We start from the raw sequence: 13416 nt of genomic DNA on the forward strand, positions 1-13416 counted from the left end.
GGATTAGTGGTGCTGGAAGAACACAGCAGTTCAGGCAGCATCCAAGTAGCTTCGAAATCGACGTTTCGGGCAAAAGCCCTTCATCAGGAATAAAGGCAGTGAGCCTGAAGCGTGGAGAGATAAGCTGGAGGAGGGTGGGGGTGGGGAGAAAGTAGCATAGAGTACAATGGGTGAGTGGGGGAGGGGATGAAGGTGATAGGTCAAGGAGGAGAGGGTGGAGTGGATAGGTGGAAAAGAAGATAGGCAGGTAGGACAAGTTATGGGGACAGTTACTAAGCTGGAAGTTTAGAACTAGGGTAAGGTGGGGGGAGGGGAAATGAGGAAACTGTTGAAGTCCACATTGATGCCCTGGGGTTGAAGTTTTCCGAGGCGGAAGACGAGGCGTTCTTCCTCCAGGCGTCTGGTGGTGAGGGAGTGGCGGTGAAGGAGGCCCAGGACCTCCAGGGCCTTGGCAGAGTGGGAGGGGGAGTTGAAATGTTGGGCCACGGGGCAGTGTGGTTGATTGGTGCGGGTGTCCCGGAGATGTTCCCTAAAGCGCTCTGCTAGGAGGCGCCCAGTCTCCCCAATGTAGAGGAGACCGCATCGGGAGCAACGGATACAATAAATGATATTAGTGGATGTGCAAGTAAAACTTTGATGGATGTGGAAGGCACCTTTAGGGCCTTGGATAGAGGTGAGGGAGGTGGTGTGGGCGCAGGTTTTACAGTTCCTGCGGTGGCAGGGGAAAGTGCCAGGATTGGAGGGTGGGTTGCTTGGGGGCGTGGACCTGACCAGGTAGTCGCGGAGGGAACAGTCTTTGTGGAAGGCGGAAAGGGGTGGGGAAGGAAATATATCCCTGGTAGTGGGGTCTGTTTGGAGGTGGCGGAAATGTCGGCGGATGATTTGGTTTATGCGAAGGTTGGTAGGGTGGAAGGTGAGCACCAGGGCGTTCTGTCCTTGTTACGGTTGGAGGGGTGGGGTCTGAGGGCGGAGGTGCGGGATGTAGATGAGATGCGTTGGAGGGCATCTTTAACCATGTGGGAAGGGAAATTGCGGTCTCTAAAGAAGGAGGCCATCTGGTATGTTCTGTGGTGGAACTGGTCCTCCTGGGAGCAGACCCGGCGGAGGCGGAGGAATTGGGAATACGGAATGGCATTATTGCAAGAGGTAGGGTGGGAAGAGGTGTAATCCAGGTAGCTATGGGAGTCAGTGGGTTTGTAAAAGATGTCAGTGTCAAGTTGGTCGTCATTAATGAAGATGGAGAGGTCCAGGAAGGGGAGGGAGGTGTCAGAGATGGTCCAGGTAAATTTAAGGTCAGGGTGGAATGTGTTGGTGAAATTGATGAATTGCTCAACCTCCTCGCGGGAGCACGAGGTGGCGCCAATGCAGTCATCAATGTAGCGGAGGAAGAGGTGGGGAGTGGTGCCGGTGTAATTACGGAAGATCAACTGCTCTACGTAGCCAACAAAGAGACAGGCATAGCTGGGGCCCATACGTGTGCCCATGGCTACCCCTTTGGTCTGGAGGAAGTGGGAGGATTCAAAGGAGAAATTGTTAAGGGTGAGGACCAGTTCGGCCAAACGAATGAGAGTGTCGGTAGAAGGGTACTGTTGGGGACGTCTGGAGAGGAAAAAACGGAGGGCTTGGAGGCCCTGGTCATGACAGATGGAGGTGTAGAGGGATTGGATATCCATGGTGAAGATGAGGCGTTGGGGGCCAGGGAAACGGAAGTCTTGGAGGAGGTGGAGGGCGTGAGTGGTGTCTCGAACGTATGTGGGGAGTTCCTGGACTAGGGGGGATAGGACAGTGTCGAGGTAGGTAGAGATGAGTTCAGTTCAGTGGGGCAGGAGCATGCTGAGACAATGGGTCGGGCCAGGGTGGTCAGGCTTGTGGATCTTGGGAAGGAGGTAGAACTGGGCAGTGTGGGGTTCCCGGACTATGAGGTTGGAAGCTGTGGGTGGGAGATCTCCTGAGGTGATGAGGTTCTGTATGGTCTGGGAGATGATGGTTTGGTGATGGGGGGTGGGGTCATGGTCGAGGGGGCAGTAGGAAGAGGTGTCCTCGAGTTGACGTTTGGCTTCAGCGATGTAGAGGTCAGTGCGCCAGACTACCACTGCGCCCCCTTTATCCGCTGGCTTGATGGTGAGGTTGGGATTGGAGCAGAGGGATTGGAGGGCTGCGTGTTGTGAGGGTGAGAGGTTGGAGTGGGGGAGGGAGGTAGACAGGTTGAGGCGGTTAATGTCCCGGCGGCAGTTGGAAATGAAGAAGTCAAATACTGGTCGAGCTGGTCCAAGAATGAAAAAAAAATTACTGCAGACGAATTTCTTTTAATGTATTTATCAAGTAGCAGCATCTGGGAGGAATCGGCTACCTTTAGAACATAGATAATGATGAACTACAGCAGGAGAAAGGGGGAGGGATTACTGCCTTGGGAAGGAATCGACAGACAGAATACAGAACAAGAGGAGAGTAAGAAGGGTTCAGCAGAACTGAGGGGAATGGCAATTGAAAGAATCATAGAATAGAAAGTATTACACACTTGGATGAGTGCACAGTGACTAACCACTCTGCAACGGTAGATGAGTACTCGGGTTTGTAAGTGAAAGAGTGCCCGAATCAAACACAGCTGCTTTCAGACCATTTATGTAACGGTCCTTATTATCACATCGCCAACTGCATTGTCCCCACTATCAATCAGCTCCTTGAAAAAGCACAGGCACGGAAAGAAGATGAAGAGCAAAGATTCTCCACAAACTTTGAGAAACGTTCACACACATGAAGGCAAATGATGGCAGAATCATTATTTTTAATCTCTGACATCGTCTTGATAAATCTACAAAATATTCCAGCTATGGGTTTATTTTAGGCAAGAAGAACATGAAACTCAATGTTTTCAACACATTTTCCATTTGTTTATTCTTTTAAATGTCCCCAGTTATGAACAGCTTTTTCAGCTTAAAGTTTTTAAAGATTCTGCAAAACCGTCAATCTCTTCAACATATTTCGAATGGAGATGTGTTCTCAAACGGGCACACACATACCCGGTATATTTTGAGACATATCACCTGCAAAATTGCAATGCCAGATATGAAATGGTATAAAATAGGAAGAATAAGTAGTTATCGGCAAACTTCCCCAGGAACAGAACATACACCGTTCAGGGTGGAATTAATAACTGGTCTCATAAACATAAACATTTGCAATAGGAAGAGCATTAAAATAATACAGGTCACGTCATGCAGATTCTATGTTAGCAACGTAATATGCATTATGCAAAATAAATCAAAACAGCCTATCAGCTCACTTGCCATTTGAAATTAATCAACTATTAGATGTTTCAGAAAACTGCTTATTTATATTTGTAGACTAATTTATTTGACAGTAAAACTATAAACATGGAGAAGGGTGATCAAACAATACTGTGGCAATTCCCAATAAAATGGGAGATAATAGATAATAAAATAACAAATGTTACCGAAAAAAATTGCATCAAGAAACCTGACAAACGCATGTGTAAACTGTAACTCATCCCAAAACAACGGTCATATACTTGAACATTCAAAATGGTCACTATTCTGTTTCCTGTTTCTAAATTGGAACAGTTTATGTTAGTTCAGCACCCTACATTGGGCCGGCAGGGCAGGGGTCAACAACAACAACAAAATGCAAGGGGGGGAAACAGAACAAAGCAGAGTGAGAAAGCTGCCAAAGTCCACTTCCATCTATTATCACAAGCGCTATGATTGGAATTGGCAGCCAATAAAATGGAGCTTATGGCTTGAAAGTAATTACAAGCGTGGGGACATGACTACTATTAAATTAAAACGTTGTCTTTCTTCCTTTCTCCTGTTTAAAGCATACTGGCTGCACATCGGCCAATTTCAAAACTTTTTTTCTAATGTAACCCACTGAAATGCAAATGAAGCAGCATGGAAAAATCTCTCTCGAGCTTCACTCCATGGGAATATTTGTAAAGGATACGTCCTTGTTCAATGAAGGTAATTGCTGTTTTTAGGTTCTGAGCCATCCGAAGTTTCACCAAAATGGTGGGGAGTCGCCTCCTGAAAAAGGAGCACAATTTTCATTTATTTCAAAATGAGAATCAAATACTTAATACAGCTCTCAGTAAATATCATCTTCTTCCGTCAAGCATTGGCGACCAGGCACAAGAATTCAGTCCTTTATTTGTACAGCTGTGAAGTGGCCAAAAAAAATCTAGTACAAGCTGGTTCTCTCAAATATCTCAGCTTTGAAATTACACAATACTTGCTAGTAACCATACCAACCAACCAAGATAGATTAGTAACTGGGAAAACTCGTTCCAAATGAGCAACAGAATGTGTCAGCCAGGTCTCCCAATTTCAGAGGATACGCTAAACAAAATTATTCCATTTTACTGTGAAGTAGAGGTGATATGGTAAAACCTCATTAAAAGTCATGTGAAGCACTGTATATCTTCCTCATATTTAATGTGTTCAACAGCTGTATTCTAGAAAATGTTAATCCCAAGTAAGCATTCTTAATAATAAGTGATTAGGCTTTACTGCTGAATCCCTTTCGAAAATAAAACGGCTGACCAAAGTTTAGAACACAAATGTACTAAAAAAGTCTGTGAAGGAACAGTGCTTGTCAACAAAACAAAATAAATATTCATCATAAGCTTACAGTTGCATGATGGATGCTAGCTACATAGTCTCAATGCTATCCAGTCACGACACAAACTCTGAAAATTGCATTTCATTTTTTTTTTTAAGAACAGCTTACTGATGAAGACTTCCAGTCTGATTGATCACATGAATTGAATAGTCTTAAATGGTTCTAATTGATATTCTAGACTTGCGTTGATACTGTTCAGAATTGAGATCTACAGCAATAAGAAATTCAACAATAAAAGCACTTTGCTCAGAGCATTTTGAGTTAAAGAAATGTTCAATGTGTCTGCATCAGGAATAACATTTCTTCAATCGTGCAACACAGGTCAGCCTCTGGACACTATGAACTTAACCATCAAGTCAATAAAATCAAATTCGTGTACTTTTAAAAATCCAAGACCATGTATCCCCTTTGGTATGGCGCGCTTTTATCTTTATCGATATTTTTTAAATCTTACACTAATATGTAATGTCTGTACTATGTCTTCCTGTATTCACAGATTGCGTGTCAATATGTTCAAGTATCGTTACCTGTGTCCCCATTCATTCTGAATTTTGTGTGTCTCAAACGTCCATCGTGACACTTGTCACTTTGATTGCATAATATTGTCACTGGATAGCCAAAATTGTTTCAAAATAGTTTTCTGAAATTTTTCATTACCTTTCAGCATCTAATATTTTTAATATTCAAAGTATGAAACCAAACAAAACAGCAATTGGTAAAGATAAAAATATATTCAAATTGTCCACTGCAGAGATAATAGTTTTCTTAAATATTTCACAAGAAAGCTTTGGTCGTTTCAATAAAGTTCCAACTTCTGATATGGTGACCTGACCTTGGATTATCAAGTCAGCACACTTGCAGTGTGTGTAATTCCTGGACACACTAATTCTGATCAGATGGTTATTCTATTGCAGCATTCAGCTTTTCAACTCCCAGCCAATTCTCTTCACATAATTTTGAAAAGCATAATAACAAATAATCAAATGTAAGTTATGCCTGTCTGCAAGAAAGTGTACTAACATATTTGCTATAGGTTTTGTTTGTGTCTCATGACATTTAAATCATGTAAAAATAATCTTGGGAGGCAAGGGCTGAGCAACAGAGAATAAAGAGAGCAAGACAGCAAGAAAAAGAGATGACGACGGCAAGAGTTCAAAGAAATCATAAGAGATATTGTGAAACAGTACAAAACAAGCTAGGGGTGGAATTGCAGCAAAATCATGTTTGCATCAGCAGTTCCAATTTAAGTGTCAACTGACAAATTCGCAATAGTATCTGAAAATAAATACACACTTTCAAAATGAGAGCTAAATTAAAAACTTTGCACCCTGGTCTCATTATATTTGGCCTCTCAACCCTGTGGCAAATGAAGATGGAGATTGAGTCATATGATATTTCACAAATCCTTAATCTGGAACAAGACCCCAGTTTCTTTGTGATTCAGTGACAGAAAAATAAACTTGCTGCAAATGACAGAAGTTAAAATCATATAAATTCTATTTTCGTGTTTTGTTTAGAGGAAGCCTTAAATTTACAAACATTAAGGTGAAGTGGAAAATCATATACTGCAAGCTATATGTAAAGTAATCCTCAGCTAATTCAAACTTGACAAACAAATGAATCATTGTGACGACAGAAAATTTCAGTCGTCTTTTATGACGTTTCATCATGAAAATTTTGCACAGGTAAAATCCATTGTCAAAGGGGGCCTTAGTCATCTGTAACTATTCATGTGCAAATCAGACACACTTTCTCGTATCTGACTGAAATGGTCCATATGCCAAGCAAGGTAAAACATGATACGTGCAAGGATCATTAGATGCAGGAACAGAAATAGACCATTGGCCCTGAAATCTGCTCTGCATCCAGTGAGATCAAGACTGAACTGATCAAGACTGATAATCCTAAACTTCATTTTCCTGTCTTTCCCCATAACCCTTGATTTGTTTCCAGGCTAAAAACCTGCCTATATTAGCCATGAATATACTTAATGACCCAACCTCCACATCCCTCGGAGGTAAAAAATTCCACGAATTCACAGACCTCAGAGAGAAAAGGAAGTCCTCCTTAAAACTGTCATAAATGGATGACCCCTTACTCTGAGGTTATGACCCTCTAAATGGTTTAGAAAGTCACTTTGGTGAAGGGAAGTTTAGGAATGATTAATAAATTGTGTTGACATCCTGTGAATGAATTAATTAAAAAGAAACTACCCATCTTTACCATATTATTTCTGGACTCTAGAAATGTATTGTGTCTTCAACAGGTCCTTGAACTCATCCTTCATCCAGTTTAAAAATAAAAAGTCTCTCCCAGAACCTAATTGCAACATAATTTGGCAATATCATCCAGGATCATAACATAATGGTGGAGATCTGGCTCGGGATCATAACAAAAAATCAAGAAGCCAGAACTGGATAAAGAAACTTCTAGGTTACAAGCTGAAAAAAAAGCCTAGATGCTTGCATGGGGATTCCCATTCAGAAGGTACACTTGAATAAATATTTCCCTTGTGCTGATAAATTGCCGATTACATATTAGCATTCTGAAGAAAGTTCACTGGACCGGAAATGTTTACTATGATTTCTCTCCATGGATGTATTTATTTATTTATTTGTACCTGCATTTATACATGTGTAAATTGCCCAATATGCACAGTGTACATATCTGAATACAGATATTCACAGGGTTCACTCGCCCCAGCCCCTTAGCTGTACAATGATTTGAGAAGCATCTGTATGGCAACTTAATTAAATACATTTTTACTTTGTCATCCAAACTAATACAAATTAAAGCAGAAGAGGAACTTTCATAATTAAGTATATCTGGCAGTTACAAATAAATTTTGGGGTGGGGGTAGGTATAGACATCCACTATTCCACATGTTTTTTGTTATTGGTTCATAGCCATAGAACAAAGAATTGTGTTGCTTTGTACCAAAATATGTTTGTTGAAATCAACCTGTTCAGAGATGGAGCAGATGGGACTTGAACCCAAGCCTCCCAGGTCAGGGGTAGGGTTTCTATCACTGCACCACAAGAGCCCCCCATACCAAAATATACTGAATGCAGTGATGTTGACCACAACTGATAGTCAACAAGTCTCCCGTTAGTGATCAACTAAAAGGCAATTAGCTTCATTAGACACAGACTGGGCCATTTTTAATTGCTGTCTGGTTTAATTCACTGAGCAACTGCATCTCAAAGGTGTATCCTGCTTCCCTCCTCCAACCCCACAGAATCTGTCAAACATTTAAGTGAAAGCAGAACACACTCTCAGATGGTTCAGGCTTTTCCAACTGCATTCATTCCTTAGGATGATCTAACAAAGAGACTAATTCTCCATCTCAGCCAGAGATACTGTTCTTTGATCCGACAAAACTCATAGTATGTTTGCATTTTAAATTTGAAATTCAAGTTAATCCCAATGCCATATCGTGCTACAACTTGTGTATCATTGAAATGGCGGTCATCAAAAGGAAAGGAGTTACTTCTGGGATGATTGAAAAAGAGCTGCAAACTGCAATTCAGGCTGCACCACAGACTACATCTCAACTTGAGAAAGTAAACGGAACATGAAGTATCCAATATTACTCTCAATAAACCTCATATTCTGAGAATGTATAAAGGAGATAAAACAACCTTGATAACTTGACCAGAACAAGATGACAGTGGAGGTGGGGAAAATCAACCTCATATGAATGGTGTCAAATTCTATGAGGCACAATTACTGTGGTTTACAACTCCTAACTAATTTGCTTAATAGCCCACTCATTCACAGGTAGCACAAAAACAAAGTAAAGTGCAAATAGACAAATGAAGTGTTTACAATGGAACAAAATGATAATAAAGATCAATGCCCTTTATTTTTCACATACAGTGAGGGCACAGGTACTGCGTTATACCATAGATAGCTCAAAAACCATCAGATAAAATGTGGAAAATTATTGACCACAACCACCGTAAAACCATGCATAAAAATAGCAAACATGTATTCTTTTGTATTTTTAACTGCCTTGGAGTTATCAATTTCTCAGCAAATGATAGTATTCACATGAACTTTTTTTAAGTTTTCTTTTCCTTTGCTGGCTGGGCCAACATTTATTGCCAGTCTCTCCTTTGCCTTGAGGAGTTGGTGGTGAGCTGCCTTCTTGAACTGTTTTGGTCCATGTGCTCTTAGGAGGGATTTAAAGACTTTGATCTAGCCACACTGGAGGAAATACTGATACATTTCCAAGTCAAGATGGTGAATGGCTTGGACAGGAACTTGCAGGTGGTGGTGTTCGATGCATTCACTGTCTTTGTCAAATTAAAAGTAATCGTGGGTTTGGAAGTGCTGTCCAAAGAATTGCTGCAGTGTATCTTGTAGATAGTCCACAATACTGCTATTGCACATCATTGCGGAGGGTATGGATGTTGGTGGATATAGTACCAATCAAGTCAGCTGTTTTGTCCTGGATGGTATTGATCTTCTTGAGAGCTGTTGGAGCTGCACGTAAGGCAAGTGGGGAGTATTCCATCACACTCCTGACTTGTGCCTTGTAGAAGGTGTACATGCTTTGGGGAGTCAGGTGCTAAGTTACTGCTGTATTCCTGGCCTCTGACCTACTCTTGTAGCCGCTGTATTTAGAATCATAGAGTCAGAGAGATGTATAATCAAGTTGAGTTTCTGGACAATAGAAACTACACCACACCACCACCACCCCCCCCCCCCCGCCCCACCCCACACCCACCCCTCCCAAATGTCAAATTAGATGGTCTCTTATTAGAGATGATCATTCCCTGACATTAGCATGGTACAAATGATAGTTTTCACTTTTCAGCCCAAACCTGGATTTTGTCCAGGTCTTGTTGCACTTGAACATGGACTGTTTCAGCATCTGAGGAATGACAAACAGTAGTGAACATTGTGAATACATTGGTGAACATCCCCACTTCTGATCTTATGATGGAGGCAAGGTCATTGGAGGACAATTGAGCCGAGGACACAACCCTGAAGAACTCCTGCAGTGATTTCCTGAAGCTGAGGTGACTGATGTATAACAACCACAATCATCCATCTCTGTGTCAGGTCTGACTCCAACGATTGCAGGATTTGTCTTCTGATTCCCAATAATTCCAGTTTTGCTCAGGCTCCTTCATGTTTCACTTGGTGAAATATGGGCTTGATAACAAGGAAGGTCACTGTCACCTTATTTCTGGAATTCAGCTCTTTTGTCCATGCTTCAACCGAGGCTGTAATGAGGTCAGGTGATGAGAGACCTTGACAGAACCCAAACTGGGCATCACTGAGCAGGTGCTACTTTATAGCACTGTTGATGACACTCCCAACACTTGAGTGATGATCGAAAGTAGACATATGTGACAGTAATTGACCAAGTTGGTTCTGCTTTTTCTGTACAGGATATACATCCAGGGAAGTTATTTGGGTGGAACTGAGAAATAAGAAAGGCATGATCACCTTATTGGGATTGTATTATAGACCCCCTAATAGTCAGAGGGAAATTGAGAAACAAATTTGTAAGGAGAACGCAGCTATCTGTTAAGAATAATAGGGTGGTTATGGCAGGGGATTTTAACTTTCCAAACATAGACTGGGACTGCCACAGTGGAGAAGAATTTGTTAAGTGGGTACAAGAACATTTTCTGATTCAGTATGTAGATGTACCTACTGGAGAAGGTGCAAATCTTGACCAACTATTGGGAAATAAGGCAGGGCAGGTAACTGAGGTGTCAGTGGGGGAGCACTTTGGGGCCAGCGACCATAATTCTATTAGATTTAAATAATGATGGAAAAGGATAGAGCTAAAAGTTGAAGTTTTAAATTGGAGAAAGGCTAACTTTGACGGTATTAGGCAAGAACTTTCGAAAGCTGATTGGGGGCAGATGTTTGCAGGTAAAGGGATGGCTGGAAAATGGGAAGCCTTCAGAAATGAGATAACGAGAATCCAGAGAAAGTATATTGCTGTTAGGGTGAAAGGAAAGGCTGGTAGGTATAGGGAATGCTGGATGACTAAAGAAATTGAGGGTTTGGTCAAGAAAAAGAAGGAAGCATATGTAAGGTATAGACAGGATAGATCGATTGAATCCTGAGAAGAATATAAAGGAAGTATGAGGGAAATCAGGAGGGTAAAAAGGGGACATGAGATAGCTTTGGCAAATAGAATTAATGAGAATCCAAAGAGTTTTAACAAATATATTAAAGACAAAAGGGCAACTAGGGAGAGAACAGGGCCCCTCAAAAATCAGCAAGGTGGCCTTTGTGTGGAGCCGCAGCAAATGAGGGAGATACTAAATGAGTATTTTGCATCAGTATTTACTAAGGAAAAGGATATGGAAGATATAGACTGTAGGGAAATAGATGGTGACATCTTGCAAAATATCCTGATTACAGAGGAGGAAGTGCTGGATGTCTTGAAACAGGTAAAGATGGATAAATCCCCAGGACCTGATCAGGTGTACCCGAGAACTCTGTGGGAAGCTAGAGAAGTGATTGCTGGGCTTCTTGCTGAGATATTTGTATCATCGATAGTCACAGGTGAGGTGCCGGAAGACTGGAGGATGGCAAACGTGGTGCAACTCTTTAAGAAGGGTGGTAAGGACAAGCCAGGGAACTATAGACCAGTGAGCCTGACCGCAGTGGTGGGCAAATTGTTGGAGGGAATTCTGAGGGACAGGACGTATATGTATTTGGAAAGGCAAGGACTGATTCGGGATAGTCAACATGGCTTTGTGCATGGGAAATCATGTCTCACAAACTTGATTGAGTTTTTTTGAAGAAGTAACAAAGAGGATTGATGAGGGCAGAGTGTTAGATGTGCCCTATACGGACTTCAGTAAGGCGTTCAACAAAGTTCCCCATGGGAGACTGATTAGCAAGGTTAGGTCTCACAGAATACAGGGAGAACTAGCCGTTTGGATACAGAACTGGCTCAAAGGTAAAAGACAGAGGGTGGTGGTGGCGGCTTGTTTTTCAGACTGGAGGCCTGTGACCAGTGAAGTGCCACAAGGATCGGTGCTGGGTCCTCTACTTCTTGTCATTTTTTAAATGATTTGGATGCGAGCATAAGAGGTACAGTTAGTAAGTTTGCAGATGACACCAAAATTGGAGGTACAGTGGACAGCGAAGAGTTTTACCTCAGATTACAACAGGATCTGGACCAAATGGGCCAATGGTCTGAGAAGTTGCAGATGGAGTTTAATTCAGATAAATGTGAGGTGCTGCATTTTGGGAAAGCAAATCTTAGCAGGACTTATACACTTAATGGTAAGGTCCAAGGAAGTGTTGCTGAACAAAGAGACCTTGGAGTGCAGGTTCATAGCTCCTTGGAAGTGAAGTCGCAGGTAGATAGGATAGTGAAGGCGGCGTTTGGTATGCTTTCCTTTATTGGCCACAGTATTGAGTACAGGAGTTGGAAGGTCATGTTGCGGCTGTACAGGACATTGGTAAGGCCACTGTTGGAATATTGCATGCAATTCTGGTCTCCTTCCTATCAGAAAGATGTTGTGAAACTTGAAAGGGTTCAGAAAAGATTTCCAAGAATGTTGCCAGGGTTGGAGGAGTTGAGCTATACGGAGAGGCTGAACAGGCTGGGGCTGTTTTCCCTGGAGCATGGGAGGCTGAGGGTGACCTTATAGAGGTTTACAAAATTGAGGGGCATGGATAGGGTAAATAGGAAAAGTAAAAACAATGACTGCAGATGCTGGAAACCAGATTCTGGATTAGTGGTGCTGGAAGAGCACAGCAGTTCAGGTAGCCTCCGGGGAGCAGTAAAATTGATGTTTCGGGCAAAAGCCCTTCATCAGGAATAAAATAGGAAAAGTCTTTTCCCTGGAGTCGGGGAGTCCAGAATTAGAGTGCATAGGTTTAGTGTGAGAGGGGAAAGATAGGAAAAAAGAGACCTACGAGGCAACCTTTTCACCCAGAGGGTGGTACGTGTATGGAATGAGGATGTGGTAGAGGCTGGTACAATTACAACATTTAAGAGGCATTTGGATGGGTATATGAATAGGAAGGGTTTGGAGAGATATTGGCCGGGTGCGGGCAGGTGGGACTGGATTGGGTTGGGAAATCTGGTCAGCATGGATGGGTTGGACCGAAGGGTTTGTTTCCATGCTGTACATCTCTATGGCTCTATGATATAATGGGCAATTTTTCACCTTGTAGCTGCACTGAAACAGCTTGGCTAGGGGTGTGGAGTAAGTTCTGGAGTACAAGTCTTCAGTATTAATGTCAAAATGTTCAGGGCCTATAACTTTTGCAGCATCCAGTACCTCCAACTGTTTCTGGATTTCACAGGGAATGAATCAAATTGGCTGAAGGCTGGCATCTGTGATGCTGAGGGCCACTGGAGGAGACCAAGACGGATCATTCACTTCTGGCCAAAGAGTGTTGTGAATGCTTCAGCCTGATCTTTTGTACTGATGTGTTGGGATCTTCTGTCATTGAGATGGGGATATTTGTGGAGTTGTTTAATTGTCCACCACCATTCACAACTGGTTGTGACAGGACTGCAGAGTTTAGATCTGATCCATTGGACATGGGATCACTTAGCTCTGTATCACTTGCTGTTTATGCTGTCTGACACTGTGATCTCTAATTACCTGAAAGAATGAACAAAACTACAGCATCCTGGACACAAAGCTGGCAGGAATTCCTAAACAGTTGATGGAAGAGGTCTTGAGAACACTTTTCAGAAAAAGACATACCTTCACATTACTGGGAAAACCAAAAATGGAGTGGACTAAGGGGAAAATAATAGATGTCAACTTTTACTTCAAA

At 42.3% G+C, this 13416-nt stretch overlaps 1 protein-coding gene across 1 annotated transcript in view; it reads right to left on the minus strand.

Annotated features, from left to right (window-relative positions):
- The window catches only part of imp3 (IMP U3 small nucleolar ribonucleoprotein 3), a 271163-nt gene that overhangs the window by 153983 nt on the left and 103764 nt on the right, over positions 1-13416 (minus strand). The window contains exon 4 of the mRNA XM_072573434.1: positions 3961-4040. Within this exon, the coding sequence (XP_072429535.1) occupies positions 3961-4040 (80 nt within the window). The remainder of the gene's footprint in view (positions 1-3960; positions 4041-13416) is intronic.

This window comes from Chiloscyllium punctatum, chromosome 7 (assembly GCF_047496795.1).
Source record: "Chiloscyllium punctatum isolate Juve2018m chromosome 7, sChiPun1.3, whole genome shotgun sequence".
Lineage (NCBI taxonomy): Eukaryota > Metazoa > Chordata > Chondrichthyes > Orectolobiformes > Hemiscylliidae > Chiloscyllium > Chiloscyllium punctatum.